Source organism: Epinephelus lanceolatus, chromosome 22 (assembly GCF_041903045.1).
Source record: "Epinephelus lanceolatus isolate andai-2023 chromosome 22, ASM4190304v1, whole genome shotgun sequence".
NCBI lineage: Eukaryota > Metazoa > Chordata > Actinopteri > Perciformes > Serranidae > Epinephelus > Epinephelus lanceolatus.
Window position 1 is genome coordinate 35,206,330 of NC_135755.1, and position 25,242 is coordinate 35,231,571.

At 40.3% G+C, this 25,242-nt stretch overlaps 1 protein-coding gene across 1 annotated transcript; it reads right to left on the reverse strand.

Annotated features, from left to right (window-relative positions):
- LOC144459816 (uncharacterized) lies at positions 1-21,627 on the reverse strand. Its single transcript, XM_078164501.1, has 12 exons — positions 20,757-21,627; positions 20,513-20,628; positions 18,121-18,185; positions 17,922-17,967; positions 17,787-17,842; positions 16,819-16,940; positions 16,533-16,592; positions 12,786-12,957; positions 7,999-8,160; positions 6,512-6,606; positions 1,537-1,787; positions 1-1,430 (listed from the first exon to the last, which is right to left on the reverse strand). Exons 1-12 carry the CDS (start codon positions 21,514-21,516, stop codon positions 1,386-1,388), a joined length of 1,950 nt encoding a protein of 649 aa, XP_078020627.1. The 5' UTR covers positions 21,517-21,627; the 3' UTR covers positions 1-1,385.
- Positions 21,628-25,242: the final 3,615 nt, after the last annotated feature.

The window sequence follows — 25,242 nt, forward strand, 5'->3', positions numbered from 1 at the left end:
ATATTCTTTGCTAACATCAATGTTCTCTTTTGTTATTTCTATGCACATATATAAACTGTATCAATAACTCTTTTGTTTTGAGCTTATATTTTTTTTTACATGACTATAGATAAAATATGAACCTTTTGGCTATTTCTGGTGCACTTAGCAGCAATATTAATGTGAAATGTGCCTGTTGAATAAACCAATAAATAAATAAATGAAACCAAAATGACTCACTCACACTCCTCACTGTTTTTCCTGATGTCTGTAACTTTATTTACATGAAGTGCTTTTAAAGCATTAAGGTTAAAACTTAAAAGTGCAAAATCACCATATTTTCAATTCTCTGTGCCTCACAGTGCACTTTCTTCTACCTCAGATCTTAATCGTTTCAAACAAAACTGATCCGTAGTTTAGTTGGTAGTGAACAGCCCATTTATAAATGCCGTCCCAAAGCCAGACTCTATGGGTAAAACAACACCCCCAACCACCAGTTCTCCAATCAGGACTTGTCTACCTAAATATGTGGTGGATCTACAATATATAAGAAGGCAAGCTACGGTGACTAACCTTTAGCTGGTCAGGATCACTGTGGCTTGGTCGATGTTATGTCATGACAGGGCATTCATTCATTGGGTTCCACCCACTAGAATTACAATATTGTAACCTTTGTTACAGCCACATACTGATGGTACAGTGTTTATATTGGTGATGTGTGTTGTTGATGTGACATCTTTAGAAACTGACGGTCACTGACATGTTTGTGGCCTAGTAATTTAATCCACCTTAATAATGGCCCACTAGCTATTGAACTAAAACACCCAATTAAAATGCCTCTGACAGGCAAACCTAAATTTGAAGTCTCCAGTGGGGTTTTGAAGTTGTGTTTTTTTTAAAGGGAGCAAGTGTCTCCTTAATTCTCTGCCTGGGGCACCGGTGGCTTAGTGGATAGAGAAGGCGCCCCATGTACAAGGCTGTTGCCGCAGAGGCCTGGGTTCAACTCCAGCCCGTGGCCCTTTGCTGCATGTCACTCCCTCTCTCTCTCTCCCCCTTTCACACTTGTCTGTCCTATCAATTAAAGGCTAAAATGCCTTATTGACGTAATGTCAACAAAGCTGATCCTTAGAAGCTTTATAAAGTTGCATTTATGACAGGACCATTCAATAGACTCATAAATAGTGATTGTACGTTGGCTTGCTATCAGTTTAAGAAATCAATAAATAAAGCATAAATAGCTTAAATGAAGGTGTACAAGACTAACGTATAATACCTGCTGGATTTTAGATGTTTATAAAGAAGTTTTTATTAGGCAGCAAAAAGACAAACAAGTAGTCGTCATTCATCAAGAATAAGTTTAGCAAGCAAGCTGAGCCTCAGTCAGTTTTCAGTTTTCAGTGCTCAGCTCAGGCATCCCAGGAGGTTTTGATCTGAGGTCTGTTGATTTGCATCTGTGGAAAGAAAGAGACAAATGAAGAACTAGCTAAATGGAAAAAAAACCCAACGTGTTTAAAACAACACCAATCAGCCTCTGTGTTTCAGTAGATGTGCACTGACCAGGTTGGATGAGAAGTCTTTGTGGGGTAGGCTGGAAGGCTGTGAGAATCCAGCATTAGAAAATGGATTATTGTGTGTTTGTGCCATTTGCGATGGTGGGTATATGCTCGCTGATGGGCTGGACTGTCTGCTGTCAGTATCCAAAGATGGTCCAGTGAGGTGGTAGACGGGTGCAGGAAGCCTATAAACACCTTGCTCCTCTCTGTGGACGGCTGATTCTTCATGTGTGAAAGAATGGTTCCTGTAATCTCCTTAAAATAGGACAAGGAGACATTGGAGGAAAAAGGAATTAAAGGTCCCATATTATCAGGTTCATACTTGTATTTCAGGCTCCTACTAGAACATGTTTACATGCTTAAATGTTAAAAAAAAAATCATTATTTTTCTCATACTGTCTGCCTGAGTATACCTGTATTCACCCTTTGTCTGGATGATCCGTTTTAGCCCCTGTCTCTTTAAAGCTATAGTTGGTAATGCTGGAGAGCTAGCAAGATTTGAAAGCGGCACCTCCTCTAAGCTCCACCCCCTCCTCCCCCTCCCGTCAGTGCTCCGTCCAAAGCCACGGCTCCACAAACTTGAACGCGCATCCTGCAGTAGAAGTCAGCAGGGCGGAGGAGAGCCGAGTAAAATAATAAATCCCCCCGAAGCAAACAAATAATTACCTGTCCAGCAGAAAGACAGCAACCTCTGCATCACCTTCAGCTCCACCATTCAAAAGCTGCACTGATGTTGACTCTGGTTTGTCCTCTCGCTTTATCCAAAGCCTTTTTCGTTGCAGCCTTTTCTGCCTCCGGCTTTCTTTTCTCAGCCTGTTTAGCGGGGCGAGCTGTTACAAGTAACGCTAGAAGTGGTACTTTTGGCTGCATTTTCTCTGCCATTGTTCAGCAAACTCCTGCTAACTCGGTATTTCTGCTGAGGAGTGTGCTGAATATTTCCGGCAACGGTGACACATGATGAGTGCATGCAGGGAGGAGGGAGGGAAGGACGGAGGGGGGCTAGGGCAGGACAAGACATGAAGGCATCTGATTGGTTCTTTCCATTCGCACCGAGAGGCAGGGATTGGGAGTTTTTACAGGCCTGCAGCTGCCACAGAGGTCGGATTTTTTTCGTTCCTTTTTCTGAACACATTATGTATTGACTACTCTCAGGATAGAAGGACCATTTCACCCAGTATAACAAGAAGTGTTTCTGAACAGGATTACCAACTATAGCTTTAAGTCCAATCTGGTCTGATTGGTCACTGTTTTAAGCCTAGTTCACATTACAAGATTTTCACCGCGATTTTGAGGTCGCAGAGGATCTTGAGAGCCACCTTGGGTTGGAGGTGAGTCGGCGGATAGTCTGCCACGACGAGTCCTCATGTGTGAACAAGCCTACGAGCAAGTTGCCCCCATCTGTGACTGGGACTGGATATCTGGCATGCTAGAAAACTGGAGAAGACTGACACTAACTCGGCTTCTTCTCCGGAGCCTTTGTGCTCCACTGTCTCTCAGATTAACTCATACCGCAGCGGTGCCTGGACAGCGTGACGTGTGTGGTTGTGCTGCTGCCGTGGTCCTGCCAGATGCCTCCTGCTGCTGCTGCCATCATTAGTCATTAGTCATACTTCTACTGTTATTATACACATATGACTATTGTCACACAAGTATACTGTCAGATATTAATATATACTTTCAACATATTGTACCACAGTAGCCAGAACTATAACTATAATATTATTACTTTCATTAATGTTGTTGTAAGCTACTGTCATTACCTGCATCTCTCTCTCTCTCTCTCTCTCTCTCTGTCTCATTGTGTCATATGGATTACTGTTAATTTATTATGCTGATCTGTTCTGTACGACATCTATTGCACGTCTGTCCGTCCTGGAAGAGGGATCCCTCCTCAGTTGCTCTTCCTGAGGTTTCTACCGTTTTTTTTCCCCGTTAAAGGGTTTTTTTGGGGAGTTTTTCCTTATCCGCTGTGAGGGTCTTAAGGACAGAGGGATGTCGTATGCTGTAAAGCCCTGTGAGGCAAATTGTGATTTGTGATATTGGGCTTTATAAATAAAATTGAATTGAATTGAATTGAATTGAATTGACACACAACTGACAAAGAGCATCAGCCAACGAGAGGCGGGATACGTCCCACATCAGCACGCAGGAGGACGGAAGAAATGTGAGGACAAGCCGCAGGGTTGCCACTTGCCAGGTCTGCTTATTAGCCACAACTTTGGGCTTGTTTCTAAAGTGGAGTTGCTTTTTTGGGCTTGCTCTCTAAATGTCACCTTTATCTATATATATATCCGTCTAATAAGTTATTTAAACGCATGATAGTCGCTTCTTTTGGGCTTGTTTCCATAGCCCTGGTTGCTTGTTTCTCTCCCAAGGCAACACTGGCAACACTGACAAGCCGGCAAGCAACAACAACAATGGAAGCATTCACAGGATCACAGGGAGTGCGTTGCGTTTGGACCCAGGATAATTAAGAATATCCATGCCTTTATGATGTATCCTCTCCAAGTTTGGTGAGGTCACTGCATTATCTGGGGCTCTGTCGGCGAGGGCTTGGTGGAGAAATCTTGTGGTGTGTACATACAGGTCGTAACGCAGCTGGTGAGACTCCCGCTGACAGAAACACACGTTGTCAGGTATGAACACTCAAAAGATTACGATAGTCTCAAAATCAGGGTGAAAATCGTGTAGTGAACTAGGCTTTAGGGTCTTCCACATTTGCGATCCTGGTGTCTCTGCAGCGTCATTGCAGCCGAAGAAATTACTGTAATGACACTGTAGCAGCACTTTTATCTTTATAAACTGAATCACCAAGATATCGTGCTAACACTTAGCAGTAGACAACTTGCAATTGTTTTGAATAGTGGAGATATGTTAAATCAGCAAACATGTTTATTTCTGTTGTTGTTTTAAGCTGTAACTGTAACGATTAAAGATATATAGTGAAACACAGTGGTCTGGTCTATCTTACATTTCTGCTGTGCTTTATGTACTATGTTGCTTTGCTAGTGTCTTTGACAAACCAAATCTACTGGTACGGACGCTAAGCAATGTACTGCTGTGGACAGAAGCCGCAGCAAAATGTATTTTAGCCACATAAAGAGACTCCACCGAAAAAAAATCTATATCAGTTTAAGTATATGCTATATTTGAAATATTTTCACTGCTTTACCTTACACAGTAACTGATCGAGGCAGCAGTAGACCAGCAACTCCTGTGTTCTAAAATGACTATTTTTGTCAGTGGAGCATGGTGGCTTTGAGATAAGTGCTTCAGTTCCCCATTGGAAATCGCTGATGGCCAGGTAAGTGGTGAAAATATTCTAAATATAGTGTACACTTAAACTGATACTGATTTTTTCAGTCTGGCCTTTTTATTTATTCATTTTCCCTAATGGCTTACCCTGTTGGGGGCGTCGGGGGGCTGAAGCCTATCCCAGCTGACACTGGGCAAGAGGCGGGGTACACTTTGAACTGGTTGCCAGACTATCATGGGGCTGACACATAGAGACAGAAAACCATTCACACCTATGGCCAATTTAGAGTCACCAGTTAACCTAACCTGCATGTCTTTGGACTGTGGGAGGAAGCCAGAGAGCCCAAAGAAAAACCCACGCTGACACAGGGAGAACATGTAAACTCAGCACAGAAGGACTCCCCTACCCCCAGGTTCAAACCTTCCACCCCAGGTAAGAATCAGGAACCCTTTTGCAGTGAGACGACAATGCTAACCACTTTACCACCGTGTTGTTGGCCTTTTTTAAGTGGCTATAAACTAACCAACTGAGGCAGTGTTTGCTCAGTGCCATTTCATTTTATTTTTTAAGTTACTGTAAAAAAAAAAAAACATTGTTTTTTAGTCTATAGAGGGTCTCTCCAAAATTGTGTTGCTAGGCAACAGTTTGGGTCTATATTGACTTCCTGTCAGCTGATGTCATTTACATACACTGCAGAAACAACAAAGGGACCTGTTTAAGATAAGATAAGATAAGATAAGATGAACTTTATTGTCCCACAAGTGGGAAATTTGCCCTGGGCTTGTTCACCCATGCTGCAGCCACAAAAAGCATTCTATTCCATAAGAACATACATAGAGACATCTTACAACAGACAATCAGAAGCTAGGAAAAGTGCCTCACACATGTGTGATCACAAAGGATCACAAAGAAATAAAATAGAAAAGAATGTAATGTAATTTAAGCATTTAAGTTTCAAGTTTGAAACAGTCTATATAACAAATTAATATAACAGTATAAACAACAGTCACTTTCTGGTAGAAAACTGGCAGTTGATTTCAGTTGTGGAGGTATGTAAAATTGGTGATCTTGTTGATTTTTGTTGTCATTTTCAGCTGTAACATTTAAAAGTATGTAAAAGTTTGTCATCTGGAGTTGAAGGCGACGGTGCATAGCCTTTCACCTAGGTGAGACACATGCCAAGCTGCAGACCACTGCAGACGACTGTTCGAAACCAATAAATAACAACACCAGTTGTCATTTGGCAACCCTTCGTGGTGTTTCCACCAGTGTTTCTTACCAAACCTGGGTGTTTTTTTTTATAGAGCCTCTGTTTTTGTATGGACACATCTTGGCACTTCCAAGCAGGATTTGTGGCATCAAATGTTGGTGTGTGTGTTTTTTTTAAAATCAAACCTGTAATGTTTCAACATATCTGCTACAAAAAAAAGTACAAATGTAAGATATTCATGCGATGCAGAGACATTCAATGGCAACATTTTTTCTAGCGATTGGGTTGCTCTTTTCAGAGGACAATGAGATGTGGCTGAAAGCACCAGAAAAGCTAGAAAGTATAAAATAATGTTAATAAGTACAGTAAATAACACTTGTAAAAATATGGGGAGTTAAGAAGGGCCTGGCAAATTTTACCTTGTAGACACAAACATGAAATACAAATACAAAATTTTACTACTGCAGCAAAATACAAAATGAAGCATGTGTGTTTAATGTATTACAAACTTACCAGCATTATATGTGTCATTGGACCGGTTGGATCTGGACCACTCAAAGTCCTCAGTCAGCCACTGATTCACCTGCTGCTCTTTAAGGTCTCTTCCCCTGCAAACACAGATGAAATGGTACCATTGCAGCTTTTATTACAAAAAATGTGCAGAAAATGTACTTAACCATTATCTTTTTTTCCAGCTGAGAAAGAGCTTTGGACTGTGGTTACAATACTGGCTACAGTATTCTGCACCATAAGATTTTCAGGCATGAAATTGAAACAAGTTTAATTTACTAATATACCAACACTGGGGTTGATATTTAAGTAATTGATTATAACCTTATGGCTCAGATGGAAATTTAATGTATGTACATATATTAAATTTTCTTTTATGTATGCTCATAGGAATTAAAATGTACAAACTATGTATGAATGTATCAGAAATTGGAACAATTTCACATATTGAGCCATTTGTATCTTAAAAATGAAAATGAAAAACATAAATAAGCATAGAATTTTTGTATATATGTTGTTCTCACAAACCTGCATATATAAATTAAATATATATTGTTAACATACAAAATATAGCCGCAATATATAATGCCATGTAAAAATTCATCATATTAATATTTTTTCATATTTACATATGTAACATATGCTTACATTGTAGACATATATGTTATGTACATATATATGTCCATCCTCAACCTATGTTGTTATTGTATACATAAATATAAAAGACAGACAAGTATTTTTTAATTAATTAAATTAAATTAAATTAAATTAAATAAAACATAAATAAGCACACAGAAGCTTATATGTTACTTAAAAAACTTAAATTTAAAAATTGTATATGTATTGTTAACATATAAGGTAGCAACATATGATACCATATTGAAATTCATCATATTTTTGATTTTTTATGTACATAAACAAATTTATTGTAGATATTTTATATATGTTACAAAGGTATAGCGTATTTATCTTCATATAGCCACAGGATGTATGTATATGATAATAATACGCCACTTTACAGATATATATATATATATATATATATATATATATATATATATATATATATATATATATATATATATAATTGAATTTCCCCTTGGGGATTAATAAAGTATATAAAATAAAGTATATAAAATTAAAAAAAAAAATGGCATCACTTGATATAGGGGCACATATGTCATATATTACATTTCTGTATGGGGCAACAAGAAATACAAGGTTCTAAAATTTATTTGTAGAACATTAGATAAAAAAAAATATGCATCGAAGAAGAAAAATATAAAGTATTATCACATTACGAAACATTATTCCTATTATTGCCTATTAGCATGTTCCTATTGTTTAAACACCATGCACAGTTCATACATTCATTTTAAGTACTAATGTTTGCCTGCTTTGAAAAACAGCATGCTCATGTAAAGCAGAATCATCAACCTCATGTGAAAAAATGTTTGACAAACAACCAGTAATGCCAGTGTACAGCTTACATTGTTTCCTTGTGTTTGTTAATTAGCAGGTATGCAGTTAAAGCTCCCACAGTGACCAACAGCCAAGCGAGGGTCAAACTTAACCCTACATAGAAAGCAGTCCTCTGTATAGGGAAGCTACAGTCATTGCCCAAGTACCAGGTGGAATCAACGTTTTGGCAGCTAAAACAGAGAAGGAAGAAGTTAAACAGTGAACAGCTGCTTTAGACAATTCAAATAAAGCAGCATAAAAAAACACCATTAACCCTTGTAATAACAAGCCTGTCAACATGTAGAATATAAAGCCCTGGAATTCTCTAAAGAATTAAAATGACCCTTTGTGTTGCATTACATATGCAACACAAAGTTACGTAGGTTAGGTTTAGGAGAGTAAAGTTACGTAAGTTACTAAGTTAAGTTAAGTTTCTTCGGTTAAGTTTAGGAAAAGAAATATGGTTTGGTGATGTCATGTTACATACTTAATGTTAAGTTACGTACTTAACGTAAAATCATGTAGGTTAGGTTTAGGCAAGTAAAGTTACTCAGGTTAGGTTCATGATAGTGAAGTTTCATAGGTTGGGTTTAGGAAAAGAAACATGGTTGCGTACACAACACAAAATTACGTAGGTTATGGTTAGCAAAGAAAAGATAGATTAGGTTTAGAAGGAGAAACATGGTTCAGAGTTGTCACATAAGTTACTTAATTTAAATTTACATAGGTTAGGTTTAGGCTAGAGCTTAGATTGGGCCCAAAAAATCCAGCCCGACCCGGCCCGAGCCCGTACACGTTATGTCCGGACCGACCCTGGCCCGTCCAATTAACTGTAATTATGGGCCCGAGCCCGATTTAAACCCGACATTTTTCAATAAGTTGGCTGTTATAATTTAGAGTATTAAACCACAATTCTTGTTATTTGAATGACAGAAATATAAGATCTTAATGAATGGCACAACACGGAAGCATGATTATGTAATAAAACAGGTGTTTATTTTAGGATCCAGGTGGTGAAGGGCTGTGCGCGGACAATGTTGCAACATTGTAACTAAGTTTGTTGTAACTTTATGTGTCATACAAAGTGTGGTTTAATTTTATTTTTTATAATACTGTAGCGCCTGCCAGGACGTGTGGAAAGGATGACGCAGTTATTCGGCAATTAAACCACCGTTTATTACTGAACAGTACAGGTTACTGTTGGCCGTAACCACGCCAAAACAACCAACAAACAACAACTTAGCTGTAACTCCATCTGTGCACTCCTGCTCTCTCCTCCAGCTCGCTCATACACACACCAGCACGCGCACTCACACAGCCCTCCTCATCCCCGTCACACTCGCACCCCGCACCTTATTCAATCCCGAACATGCCATTAACTCACAGAACATTGACATTATAACAGAACATTTACTGCAGGGTCACTACAATACATAGTCTATAACATTATCAAATCATAGCTTTAAAAAAAAAACAAAAAAAAAAAACGTCATATCTGACCGGGCCCGGACTGGACCCGTCAGAGGGAGGGGGGCCGAGCCCGCGGGCCCAAGCCGGGTCGGGCCGGGCTCGGGTTCAGGCAGAGAATCTAAGCTCTAGTTTAGACGAGTAAAGTTACAAAGGTCAGATTTAGGAAAGGTCTGTAGGTTAGGTTAAGGAAAAGAAACATGGTGACGATGTTCCTTAACTTGGTTTCCACCGCACCAACCTGCCTCCTAATGCAGACTTCTGTGCTCTGTACAGCCCCTTTCTTTACTCTTGTCAGTGCATTGTTTTTGTGATCGCAGTCTGATTATGTGTGTTATATACGAATTTTTGTGCATTACTTTAAATAGGTATATCTGCTAACAGTACGAGTAAAGCCTGCTTTATTATTTAAAAAAAAATGAAGAGCAAACGTAATAACAGCCCACAAACGTAATAAACCACAAACGTATTACAAATCTGCAGCTTTGAATGTAATAATCCCGCAAATGTAATAAATTTCCCACAAACGTAATAGCAGCTGTCTACTACAAATGTAACACACAATTTTCCGCAAATGTAATAGCTATTACATTAGCAGGAAATTATTACATATGTGGGAAGGTGAAAATCTAAACTGTAATAACTTCCCACAAATGTAACATGAGACTGAATAATGATCTTTGTGGTTGTTGTTGTTTGTTTGTTTACTTATACACCTGCCAATAGTGATGCGTGTGTTGACAAGCAACCCGCAGGTCGGGTGGGGCGGGTCAGAAAGTGACAGAGCAGCGTTCTGAGTGAGTTAGAAATAACTTACAGAAACACACACACACACACACACACACACACACACACACTGGTCATTCCTTGTCAGTTCACAGAATTACTCTGTGGCAGCAAATATGTCATTTAATTGGATTTATTTTATTTTCTTCTGCCTCTTGTTAATACGGATTTCTCTGCAGCATCTGGCCTACAGCGGGATGGGTTGGCTCTCATAGGGGGTCAGGTGCAGGTTGTAAGGTTTTAAAAACCATGGTTTACAATAACTTAATTCTCCTCCACTCAAAAATGTGTTTTCTTCTTGTTCCTACAGATGAATGTTTGAGCCTCACTGTGCAGAATGATGTATGTGCAGAGCTTGACATTCGAAGGCTGTTTTCACATTTATCTGATGAAAATGCTCATATGATTTTAAGGGCTAGGGCTACGAGCCTATGTTGGTGGCTTATGTAGCCTATGTTTGAACCATTTAATTAAAATATGTCTGCATATCAAAAGCCAAAAACTTGAATATGTCGTTCATTCTTTGAAGTAATGAAAACATTTTTCAAGATTTAAGACTGGTCCGTGTACTTTTTGATAGTAACATGGACCAAGACAGCTCTGTTTGTGGGCGTACATGTGTGTTCGAGTTATATTATTGTATGTGTGATTTTGTATATGTGTGTATATGGGGAAGAAATAATTAAAAGAAAAATAATAATAATAGTAATAATATTGATTAAAATAATTGTGATTATCATCACAATTAAGTTCACAATCTTTTTTTTGATGAAAATAAATGATAATTTAATCATTAAAGATTCCTTCAAGACATGTTTTAACGTATATAAATGTTTCTCTTTGAATAATAATGAATGTTATAGTTTTTCCACAAAAAATTCAATTATCTTGTTAAAATCTTTAAAATGACATCTACACCTTCTCTCTCAATAAAAATGCTAGAATCTATCAATATGCCAATTGTATTCTTCATCCCAAAGGTTTCACTGTTAAGTCCATTCCCAGTGTATGTGCACTGGAGGCTTCAAGTTTCCACATCACACTTGTGTAAGTTGAACATTGGACCATGACTGGCTTCTAAAATATTTGTGATGTCACAAATCATGCTTGTAGCCCTTCCAAAGAATGAACGACATATTCAAGTTTTTGGCTTTTGATATGCAGACATATTTTAATTAAATGGTTCAAACATAGGCTACATAAGCCACCACCATAGGCTCATAGCCCCATCCCTTAAGGGGATAGTTCGGGTTTTTGGACATGAAGTTGTGTGAAACGCTGACCATCTGTAGCTCTGATGTGACGGTGTCACTACTGTCAACGAGCCTCCTGCTCTGAGAAATCGCCCATAGCTTACTGGAGAAAAGTAGTTCTGAAGATGTACGGGGGACACATAACCAAAAGGTTTTAAGCTACAAAAAAGTATGCATGTGTTTTGTTAGACTATTTCAATAATTTTAAAACATCCCCACATTACGTCAGACCTTACTATCAATTGGGACTATTTTCTGGCCAGTATCACTCCGCCGTGCAGGCCCGCAAGACAGCACTGCAACAGAAATCAATTAGACAGTTCATCACCACACCGTGCAAGTGAGCAGGATAGCAACGGCTAACGCAAACTTCATCAGCTGTTTCCAACAGAGAACCAGTAGGCTATTATTAGTGAGGAAAAAGATGTACTAGCCCTATATATACCTACTACTACAGCGCAAACACCAGCTCAGGCTCACGACACACCCTCGTCAGCTGCTGTAGATAAACAGAGGAATACCAAAATGGTGCGAACTTGTGATTTCCCCAGCTGTGGGAATAAAAACATCACCGGCTCCCAATTCCATCGGTTTCCTGTTATAGATGTAACCCATAGGCAACTTTGGCTTGTGTCAATTGGGATGAACCTGAAGATTAAGTTATTGTAAACCTTACAACCTGCACCTGACCCCCTATGAGAGCCAACCCATCCCGCTGTAGGCCAGATGCTGCAGAGAAATCCGTATTAACAAGAGGCAGAAGAAAATAAAATAAATCCAATTAAACGACATATTTGCTGCCACAGAGTAATTCTGTGAACTGACAAGGAATGACCAGTGTGTGTGTGTGTGTGTGTGTGTGTGTGTGTGTGTGTGTGTTTCTGTAAGTTATTTCTAACTCACTCAGAACGCTGCTCTGTCACTTTCTGACCCGCCCCACCCGACCTGCGGGTTGCTTGTCAACACACGCATCACTATTGGCAGGTGTATAAGTAAACAAACAAACAACAACAACCACAAAGATCATTATTCAGTCTCATATTACATTTGTGGGAAGTTATTACAGTTTAGATTTTCACCTTCCCACATATGTAATAACTTCCTGCTACTGTAATAGCTATTACATTTGCGGAAAATTGTGTGTTACGTTTGTAGTAGACAGCTGCTATTACGTTTGTGGGAAATTTATTACATTTGCGGGATTATTACATTCAAAGCTGCAGATTTGTATTACGTTTGTGGTTTATTACATTTGTGGGCTGTTATTACGTTTGCTGGTGTAACAAGTACCAAACTGACAGCCCACTTACTGGCAAAGAGGTCCAGTGTTCCTGTACACTCTGCAGATTCCTTTATGGTAGCATTTTTTTGGATGTGGATGTAGACTGTTACATACAGTCGCACATGTGATAGTTCCACCAGCAGTCACAGGTTCATAGTATTCCACAACATCTTCATTGTCCACAAACCTTTCACATACAGCTGATGAGAGAACCAAGACATAAAGAGTCCAGTAAGTTCACTGTCAATGCTATCTTTGTCAAATATGCTTTTAACACTCAGTGGTTACAGCACAGTGGAACATCTGCCATCTAACAGGTTCCTTATGCCTTCAAAAACACCTCACATTTTTAACGGCATACAAAGCAGGGCATACATGGGTTATGGTCAGGTTTGGCCTATGACAGACCTGCTGTCTTTGTTAGGCTATGATGGAGGACGCAGGGTTGGTTTTAAAGCTACAGTGAAGACACAGATATATTAAACTGCAGGACCTAAAGCATCTATTGGTATCAACTGTGTTATGCTAACTTGTTGGAAAGGGGGCTCAATAATTCTCCACAGTTATGTTAAATTTTGGTGAGGGAAAAGGAGTATTGTCATTTTTCAAAACAGTGTATTTAAATATTTCTGCATACTGGAGTCCATACCTAAAGTCCTTGAAATTGCAGGAATTTGGTGTAACTAGAAAACTGAGAGTTGACAGACATATACTCTTTACACTATTTCAGGTCTGCACACAATTTGACCAATGTTTAACTAAAGTAGCCTCAAGACTGCATGAATAAATGTAGGAAGAAACGTATTTGCTGACTCCTGATTTGATCTTATCATTTAATACCTTCCAGTAATTTCCTCAATCAATGTTGATTGACTTTTCTGTAATTATTCATTGAAGGGCATTTCTTTCAGCCCCGGGACACAAATGTGACTACCCCTGTTTTTCAAAATAAGAAAACAAGGTCTTAACTGTAGCTACAAGTACAAGTAGATACAAAATATACGTGGTAATTTGATTAATATGATTATATTTGTAGGAAATATGAAAATGTATAATGTCATCATCATGTCATTAACATTTCATCATGTCATCCACATATCATCAACATGTCATCATCATGTCACCATCATGTTATCACCATGTCATGAACATGTAAGCATCATGCCATCGTCAACATGTCATCATCATGTCATTAACATTTCATCATCATGACAGTCATCCACATATCATCAACATGTCATCATCATGTCACCATCATGTTATCACCATGTCATGAACATGTAAGCATCATGCCATCGTCAACATGTCATCTTCATGTCATTATCAACATGTCATCATCATGTCATAATCATGTCATTGTCATGTCATCATCATGTCATCATTATCATGTCATCAAATGTCATATTAACTAACAGCTGGCCTGATTAACTCTGGATTAATGTCAGACAATGCAGTCTATGGTTCTAAAATAAAAATCAGAATGCATGACAGGCTTGGGGCAGGCTCAGTTACTACTGTCTCAGGCATGGGTCACACACCTGGCACATAGTCTGTATACAGACATGTACAAAACAATACGTGTATCCCTGCATTTTTAGTATCAACATTTTAATCAGCAGCTGCAGAGGCTGTGGCTTAAGAGGTATAAGGGATCGTCCACCAATTGGAAAATTGGCAGTTTGATACCTAGCTTCTCCAGTCCTCATGTTGACATATCCATTAGCACAATAATGGACCCCAAATTGCTCCTGATGTGTGAATGCGTATGAATGTTTAACTGAGTAGCAGGTGGCACCTTGTACTGTAGCCTTGGCCACCAGTGTATGAATGTGTGTGTGCCAATTTTCCCTCTTTTGTACATCAGGAGGATGCTACCCCCAGTAACCTCATGGCCATATATAAACAAAGTGTGTAGGTAATACAGTATGCCTTGCCAGTTAAATCAAATTTTACCACATCTCTTGTCTGATGATTTGAATATTAAATTGTAGCAACATTATTTGGAGTAGCTGCATGACTATTTACTGTATGTTAGTCAGCTAGCAGGTGTGCTTAAGGTGGACACTGACTGTATATGCTATTAAATAGCTACAGTTGGCGAATTTGATGAAAAATAACATTTTTGATATTTGCTGAAACTGTCACTATATTCACACAACACTAAATGAGAAAGATAATCAGTGAACAAAATCATATTCCTCTGCCTACTCTATTGTCTTGTAACACTTCCAATGGCCTTACTGCAAGTGAATGAATAGGATAGAATTACTGCCATGTGGGTGTAAACCTCTGTGAACCAGTCAAGTTGCAGTTACAGTTTGCATGCATGTCTGTCCACACTCATGCAGCTATGAGAGTTGATAATGCTTCAAATGTTGTTGCAAAAATGTGGATGAGTTTGAGGAAACTCCCTCAAGGCCCTCTTCAGATGTTGCGTTTATGAGAATGAGACAGACACAAGGTCATATTGACCTTGACTTTTAACCTATGACCACCAACATCTAAGCAGTTTATCTTTGAGTCCAAGTGGATGTTTTTGTCCAATTTGAAGATATTCTCTCAAGGTGTTACTAAGATATCAGGCTAATGAGAATGGGATGGACAAACAAAATGACCCGAAAACATAATGCTTCTGGCCACAGCTGTTTTATGGAGCATTTCTTAAGACTGGGTGACATCACCATGTGGGGAACAAGGGTTGTAGTTGAAAGAGGAATTGGACAGTGGGAGATAAGATCTGGCTACAGCCGACCAGAGTTTGACAATGAGTCATCGTCATAGCTACGAGGGATGTCCCGATCTGACCTCAAAGATTGGTATCTGGGCCGATCAAAGTATTTTTTTTAACTGATTGGGATCAGACATATATAGCTAGAGGGCCTGATCTGATCAAACACAGTTTTACTCCAAAGTTGCCTAATACCAGTGCTTGGTCAGTGACATATATGAAAAAAAGCTGTCCTTTCATGTCAGCATGAGACACGGCCAATCGCTGTTATTGTTTAATGGCAACCACCGGGGTCAGGGGGAAACATACTGGGACACTAACAAAAGTTAAAGGGTAGTGGATGGGTTAACAACCACCTGGGAGGTGAGTGTTTGCTTCCTGTAAGATTGTAAAGCCAAACCATGTCCTTTTTTCAAAAACCCAACATTGTGAATGTGTTGGCTAAACGGATCTGTGTGCGTTTGTTGGTGAAGGAAAAAAACATCAGTTTGCAGTGTTGTACTTACGTAGCACATTTATTTTGAAAGAGACTGTAGGCAAACTCAAAGTGTATTTTGAAAACAGATAATGCATGTAACAGGCTGAAGTTGACACAGTGTCCCAGAACATCAACAACCAACACACTCAGGGTACCTTGCACATCATATCTCAATGTGGAAAGTCCATGACCAATCAATATCTGACAAGGTTGGAGTGACAATGTGTTGTTTTTTACAGATTCTGTCTCATGTACTTCTTTCAGACTATCGTAACAGTTTCAGCAAATATGACACAAAGTTATTTTCATAAAAGTCACCAACTGTAGCTTTAATAAGGCACACACATACATACACAAACTAAAAACAGTTTTATACCTTTACCCCTAACTGGTCAGAAAAATCTATTAAAACAGTTAACAGAGCTTTTAAAGAATTTAACTAATTATTTTAGCAAATTGGAGCATGTCTGAAATTGTTTTAAATTTGATTAAATTGCCCCTGAAACACAAACACAGAGCACACTGATGACGCTGAGAAATTTCAGGAATTTCATGCATGCAATACTTACATCCAAAATCTGTCTCTGTTGCAGTCACTGTGGGCTCAGCTGTGATGTTGTAAGGACAATCTAAAAATTCAGAGGACAAAAATTTATTTTGCATTATGTATGCACACCACAGTGTGTTTGGAATACAAAACGTGTTTTTGATCAGAGAAATAAGTCTTAACATAAAGCTTGCAAATCAATGCTAATAAAACTGCCGTACTTGAATGAATATTGTTCTGATCTTGTGGTTTGCTAACAATGCGCACTGTATGTAAATATGTATATAAATACTGATTTTCAATCTTACCTGCTGTGCAGCCAAGAAGCTCGACAACAGCCTCCTTAACTGCTTTAAAGTCGCTTTCATATAATTGTTCAGAGCTGGCATTGTTTGGAATCCCCAAAACCACATCATGTGCGACACTAACCCTGAAGTAGAAGAATGTCATACAACATGTCAGTATGGTTTAAGTCTTTTTTATTTTTTTTATTTTAGTCTTTTCTGTACACACGAAATCTATTACAGGTCTGTCCATCTGAGAAGAGCAATCCCCTCTGTTGCCCTTACTGAAGTTTCTTCCATTTTGTCCCCGTTAAAGGGTTTTTGGGGGTATTTTTTGCCTACCCAAATGGAGGGTTAAAAGGAAAAAGGGTATTGTATGCTGCACACATTGTATAGCTGCCCGAGGCAAATGTGTGATTTGTAATAGAGGGCTATATAGATAAAATATATAAATAATATATATATATATAAATAAAATTGATTTAACTGAAATTTTGCAATTCAGAATATAAAATATTAGCAAGATTACTCTCCTTTTGTAAATATCCTTTATTATTATTGTTAGTAAATACACCTGTTTTATCAGCCTAAATCCCAATATGAAGAATTACAGTATAGCTTAACAAAACTTCAGAAAATCAGAAAAACACAGAAGCATGTCGTACATGACAAAACACAACTGAATTTCAAAAACAACAGAACTTTCTGGTAGGCAAAAATTAGACGTTTCTTTATTGGAAACCATTTTGCAAACATGCAAAGTTTCCTGGTGCCTATCTGTTAAATGACTTGGGCATTATTGGTGTAAGATGTGTACAACATCTATTGCACGTCTGTCTGTCCTGGAAGAGGAATCCCTCCTCAGTTGCTCTTCCTGGGGTTTCTACCCCCCCCCCCCCCCCCCCCCCCCAAGGCAAATTGTGATTTATCATATTGGGCTTTATAAATAAAATTGATTGATTGATTGTTGAAGATCTGTGTGCTCAAATTACCCTTCTGTTCTTGGTGTGATACTGTAGATAGACATGGCTTCATCTGATAATCTCATCTGAAATAAATATGGAACAATCATTAATAACTTATCACTTATTCAATATCATACTGATAAGGCATTTGAATAACTTTACCTGTTCAGCTGTGTTATCTGACAATCTGACCAAAGGGCCTCCACGACTAAGAGAAAAGAACAGGCAGAAAACTGTCATAAAGAACACTCAGCCTTGTAATAACACAGTTATATCAAAACGGATGTCTCTTCCCCTGTTTACATTACATAGCAAAATACATCAATGATAAAATGATTCTGGGAATTCATAAGTACATTACCTGACACTAGTTACCACCACTCCTTTAAAGTTTTTTATGTCCTTTCCCCTGTAATATGCTTCCATCTGAAAAAGTAACAGCATGTCATAAATAATGTTTCAAAAGCAGAATTCCTATAGAGGAAAACAAAACAACATCTGTACTATTTGGAGTGGTCTAAATCACCAATGTGTCCTTTTATTAACCATCATCATCATTTTGCTTTTTATGATCCTAAGATTTGTTTTTCTGCTATCTCAGTCAATTGTCAAAATCCTAAATTCAAATAATTTTGATCAATAATAACATCAATTAAAATTAGATTTTTTTTGGACTGGGAGTGAAAGAAGATTCCGTAAATTTTAATGCATCACTAGTCTTGCTATTGTTTCAACATGTTGCTATAATTGTGTAATTTGATTAGAATTCAGTCAGGGCAGTATTATAAGCAATATTATATTTAGTAGTATGGCTCTGTTCTGGGGCCTCTATGACTTTTGTCAGGCCTACGCAGAAAGAGCAAACTTCTCTGCCCTTCCAGGTGGTTACATGACAAGCCTAAAGCAGAGAGAGTACACCTCTCTGCCCTTCCAAGCACATACTGCCTGCGGCAGAGAGAGCAGCAGCAAAGACCAGTGTTGGGAACATTAAAAAAGTAATTAGTTGTAATTACTCGTTACTTTTCCCAAAAAGTAACTGAGTTAGTAACTGAGTTACTGCACTATAAAAGTAACTAATTACCTGGAAAAGTATATAGTGTTACTTTTTTATAAAATGCTCAAATATGTCAAATTGCTTGGACACCCCCCTTAATGGAACTGTACAGTATGTAATGAAACTCAACTGTATGTCATGAAACTCAACATTGAATATGTTAAATGAATGAAACTGCCACTTAATAGAATAAATCATTATTATAAAGCATTGTACACTTATCTACACTACACTGCATTGTTGTGTGGGACAACGTAACAGACAGACAAACAAGCAACCAGGGCTATGGAATATTTTACACAGAATCTGAATCTGCACACTGCCTTTGAATCGTCCCCTCTTGAAGTCAAATCTTTTAACCCTCTCTCTTTCTATAAATCTTTATTGTATTCTTTTCTTATTTTGCCCACTTGTTAGCGAAATAGTTAAAGAACTTCCATTAAACGCGCAATTTAAATGTGAAAAGTCTCACTGACTAACTGTCACCTGTGTGTATGTGGAGAAGGAGAGGGGCGGAGGGAGTGGAGCTGTGGAAACATCCTGCAGTTCGACATACTATCATGAGTTTTAATAACTTATTAGACGGATATATAGAGAAAGGCGACATTTAGACAGCAAGCCCAAATAAGCAACTCCATTTTAGAAACAAGCCCAAAATCGTGGTTGGTAAGCGGACCTGACAACCCTGCATGTGTGCTTGTGAATACCCGCCCTACTCTGCCTCTGATTGGTTTATGATGAAATTTTACTCTCCCTAAGCCAATCATCATCACTTATGCGGTTGTCTCTCCCTTCCTTCCCCCTCACCTGCCCTCACCAAAGTAGAAAAACTTTAGAGCTCCGCTGAGAAGGAGCTTTCTTGGGTGAAAGCTGCTTCAGTGAACTCAAGTAAAGCCGAGTAATGACACATTTTATTGTGAGTAACGGTAACGGCGTTATAACAGTGGAGACAATAACTTTTTTGATTACTCGTTACTGAAAAAAGTAGTGCTGTTATTCATCACATCACTGGCAAAGACCCCCTGGGAAAAGAACAGAACAAGCATGAACGACCAACAGAAATGATACTGATAAGTCAGACACAGTATGAAAAAGAGGGGTTGGGGTGAAGGTGGGTTGCAAAGCAGCTTGCAGAGGAAACAGCAACAGCAGACAGGCCAAAACAGTTTAAATAGGGTGCCCTGAATGGGATTTGCTAATGGTTACATAGAAAGGAATCATGTGATCTATCAGCTGACTCCCTTCCATCAATCAGCTGATCCATCAGTTGGGGCTGTTTGAGATCAGTTGATGTAGCTGGGATGTGAGCTGAGCTTGACATTGTGTACTGCCTGAATGAATGGTATGCTCAATGTATTCTGCCTGCATGTCATTTTGAGTTTTGATAGTCATTTAAGTTAAGCTGAACAACATATGTATCCAGAGCAAAGTATTATTTGAAATGTGATTGCTTGCTCAGTTTAGTGCATTTGATAAATGCAGATTTGCCTCTCCTTCTTTTTTTTCCCAGTCAGCACACAACTAGTTGTGTAAAGTCCCAAATGTTTCAACATGCTATAAAATCCTCAATATTACAACATACTGCGACATTCAAAAGATAGCAAAGAGGTTACAACAGTTTATTTTGGAATTACTGACTAAGTGTGTCTAGAACCTAAATGGCTGTAAACCAGTATAATGCATCCATCTTTCCATTTACCTGGTCGGTGAAGTTGCCAACAAACTCTATGTATTCAGACGATGTTTTGTCCTCATATTTGTCATTAAATTCCTGATTGATCACCACATTAACAGCAACTGACCTGTTAAACGTAACTGCAAAGAGAATCAAACAAATTGGACACCATTAATGAAAATTTAGGATAATAACTAATTAAAAAAATGTGATCTGTAACTTTTAGTTACATTTAAAAATGACAGGGCATGCAAGGACTTGACAGTACCTGGGTCAACGCTTTCAACAAATTCACAAAGTTTTCCACTGAATCCAGCAGAACATGTGCAGTTAAATCCATTGAAATATCCCCCATTTTGGCACTTTAAGGGATCTGCTGTTGTTACTGGTTGAGGGGTTGTTTGAGTTGTTGGCGTAGCAGATGGTGTTGTGGTTGGTGGATCAGTTGGTGGTTTGGTTGAAGGAATGGATGGCTGTGCAGTTGGTATAGTAGTGAGTGGTTGGTCTGTTGGTGTTACAGTTGATGTTCCGGTAGGTGGTTCTGTTGGAGGTGAGGATGGTGGTCCACTTGACTGGGTAGATTGTGGGCCTGTTGTAGTGGTTGCTTCAGCTGATGATGTGGTCCGAGCAGATTCAGATGTTACTGTGTTGGTCAGACTGGTTATGTCAATTGCTGACGTGGTCTTGACTGGACCGGTTGGTTCAGAAACCAAGGTGGGACCAGCGGGATGAGATGTCACTAAATCTGTTTGACTGGTTGGTGCAGATACGAAGGTGGTACCAACAGACTCAGAGGTAACTTTGTTAATGGGACTGGTATGGTCCACTGCCAATGTGGTCTCCCCAGTTTCAAATGTTACTGTGTCAGTTAGATCTGTTGATTCAGGTGATGTAGTCTTGGCAGGCTCTGATGTTTCTGTTTCAGTCTGAGTAGTTGATTCAAATGCAGTCGTTATCTTGGTAGTCTTGCTAGGCTCAGAAATTAATTTCTCAGTGAGACTTGTTGGTTCAGGTGCAGATGTTGTCATGGCTGGGACAGATTCAGAAATTGAGGTGGTGTCGGCAGGCTCAGAAGTTACTGTTTCTGTAGGACCTGTAGGTTCAGTTGGCAATGAGGTCTTTGCAGGCTGTGATGTTACTGAATCCGTTGGACCAACTGATTCAGATACCAAGGTGGTAAAAGCAGGTTCAGACATTGCTGTATCTGTTGAACCTGTAGGTTCAGGTGACATGGTTGTCTGGGCAGGTTCAGGGGTTACTGTGTCAGTGGGATTGGTTTGCTCAGATGCTGAGGTGGTCTCCCCATTTTCAGATGTTACTGTATCAGTGGGGCTGGTTGGTTCAGGTGCCAGTGTGGTCGTGGCCAGAACAGAAGTTACTGAATCAGTTGGACTGGCTGATTCAGATACTGAGGTGGTATCAGCAGGCTCAGAGGTTACTGTATCTGTAGGACCTGTAGGCTCAGTTGGCAAAGAGGTCTCTGCAGGCTGCGATGTTACTGAATTAGTGGGACCAGTTGATTCAGATAATGGGGTGGTACTGACAGGCTCAGACATTGCTGTATCCGTTGAACTTGTAGGTTCAAGTGACATGGTTGTCTGGGCAGGTTCAGGGGTTACTGTGTCAGTGGGATTGGTTTGCTCAGATGCTGAGGTTGTCTCCCCATTTTCAGATGTTACTGTTTCAGTTGGGCTGGTTGGTTCAGGTTCCGAAGTGGTCGTGGCCAGAACAGAAGTTACTGAATCAGTTGGACTGGCTGATTCAGATACTGAGGTGGTATCAGCAGGCTCAGAGGTTACTGTATCTGTAGGACCTGTAGGCTCAGTTGGCAAAGAGGTCTCTGCAGGCTGCGATGTTACTGAATTAGTGGGACCAGCTGATTCAGATAATGGGGTGGTACTGACAGGCTCAGACATTGCTGTATCCGTTGAACTTGTAGGTTCAAGTGATATGGTTGTCTGGGCAGGTTCAGGGGTTACTGTGTCAGTGGGATTGGTTTGCTCAGATGCTGAGGTGGTCTCCCCATTTTCAGATGTTACTGTATCAGTGGGGCTGGTTGGTTCAGGTTCCGAAGTGGTTGTGGCCAGAACAGATGTTACTGAATCAGTTGGACTGGCTGATTCAGATACTGAGGTGGTATCAGCAGGCTCAGAGGTTACTGTATCTGTAGGACCTGTAGGCTCAGTTGGCAAAGAGGTCTCTGCAGGCTGCAATGTTACTGAATTAGTGGGACCAGTTGATTCAGATAATGGGGTGGTACTGACAGGCTCAGACATTGCTGTATCCGTTGAACTTGTAGGTTCAAGTGACATGGTTGTCTGGGCAGGTTCAGGGGTTACTGTGTCAGTGGGATTGGTTTGCTCAGATGCTGAGGTGGTCTCCCCATTTTCAGATGTTACTGTATCAGTGGGGCTGGTTGGTTCAGGTTCCGAAGTGGTTGTGGCCAGAACAGATGTTACTGAATCAGTTGGACTGGCTGATTCAGATACTGAGGTGGTATCAGCAGGCTCAGAGGTTACTGTATCTGTAGGACCTGTAGGCTCAGTTGGCAAAGAGGTCTCTGCAGGCTGCGATGTTACTGAATTAGTGGGACCAGTTGATTCAGATAATGGGGTGGTACTGACAGGCTCAGACATTGCTGTATCCGTTGAACTTGTAGGTTCAAGTGACATGGTTGTCTGGGCAGGTTCAGGGGTTACTGTCTCACTGGGATTGGTTTGCTCAGATGCTGAGGTTGTCTCCCCATTTTCAGATGTTACTGTTTCAGTTGGGCTGGTTGGTTCAGGTTCCGAAGTGGTCGTGGCCAGAACAGAAGTTACTGAATCAGTTGGACTGGCTGATTCAGATACTGAGGTGGTATCAGCAGGCTCAGAGGTTACTGTATCTGTAGGACCTGTAGGCTCAGTTGGCAAAGAGGTCTCTGCAGGCTGCGATGTTACTGAATTAGTGGGACCAGTTGATTCAGATAATGGGGTGGTACTGACAGGCTCAGACATTGCTGTATCCGTTGAACTTGTAGGTTCAAGTGACATGGTTGTCTGGGCAGGTTCAGGGGTTACTGTGTCAGTGGGATTGGTTTGCTCAGATGCTGAGGTGGTCTCCCCATTTTCAGATGTTACTGTATCAGTGGGGCTGGTTGGTTCAGGTTCCGAAGTGGTCGTGGCCAGAACAGAAGTTACTGAATCAGTTGGACTGGCTGATTCAGATACTGAGGTGGTATCAGCAGGCTCAGAGGTTACTGTATCTGTAGGACCTGTAGGCTCAGTTGGCAAAGAGGTCTCTGCAGGCTGTGATGTTACTGAATTAGTGGGACCAGTTGATTCAGATAATGGGGTGGTACTGACAGGCTCAGACATTGCTGTATCCGTTGAACTTGTAGGTTCAAGTGACATGGTTGTCTGGGCAGGTTCAGGGGTTACTGTGTCAGTGGGATTGGTTTGCTCAGATGCTGAGGTGGTCTCCCCATTTTCAGATGTTACTGTATCAGTTGGGCTGGTTGGTTCAGGTTCCGAAGTGGTTGTGGCCAGAACAGATGTTACTGAGTCAGTTGGACTGGCTGATTCAGATACTGAGGTGGTATCAGCAGGCTCAGAGGTTACTGTATCTGTAGGACCTGTAGGCTCAGTTGGCAAAGAGGTCTCTGCAGGCTGTGATGTTACTGAATTAGTGGGACCAGTTGATTCAGATAATGGGGTGGTACTGACAGGCTCAGACATTGCTGTATCCGTTGAACTTGTAGGTTCAAGTGACATGGTTGTCTGGGCAGGTTCAGGGGTTACTGTGTCAGTGGGATTGGTTTGCTCAGATGCTGAGGTGGTCTCCCCATTTTCAGATGTTACTGTATCAGTGGGGCTGGTTGGTTCAGGTTCCGAAGTGGTTGTGGCCAGAACAGATGTTACTGAATCAGTTGGACTGGCTGATTCAGATACTGAGGTGGTATCAGCAGGCTCAGAGGTTACTGTATCTGTAGGACCTGTAGGCTCAGTTGGCAAAGAGGTCTCTGCAGGCTGCGATGTTACTGAATTAGTGGGACCAGTTGATTCAGATAATGGGGTGGTACTGACAGGCTCAGACATTGCTGTATCCGTTGAACTTGTAGGTTCAAGTGACATGGTTGTCTGGGCAGGTTCAGGGGTTACTGTGTCAGTGGGATTGGTTTGCTCAGATGCTGAGGTGGTCTCCCCATTTTCAGATGTTACTGTATCAGTTGGGCTGGTTGGTTCAGGTTCCGAAGTGGTCGTGGCCAGAACAGAAGTTACTGTATCAGTTGGACTGGCTGATTCAGATACTGAGGTGGTATCAGCAGGCTCAGAGGTTACTGTATCTGTAGGACCTGTAGGCTCAGTTGGCAAAGAGGTCTCTGCAGGCTGTGATGTTACTGAATTAGTGGGACCAGTTGATTCAGATAATGGGGTGGTACTGACAGGCTCAGACATTGCTGTATCCGTTGAACTTGTAGGTTCAAGTGACATGGTTGTCTGGGCAGGTTCAGGGGTTACTGTGTCAGTGGGATTGGTTTGCTCAGATGCTGAGGTGGTCTCCCCATTTTCAGATGTTACTGTATCAGTGGGGCTGGTTGGTTCAGGTTCCGAAGTGGTTGTGGCCAGAACAGATGTTACTGAATCAGTTGGACTGGCTGATTCAGATACTGAGGTGGTATCAGCAGGCTCAGAGGTTACTGTATCTGTAGGACCTGTAGGCTCAGTTGGCAAAGAGGTCTCTGCAGGCTGCGATGTTACTGAATTAGTGGGACC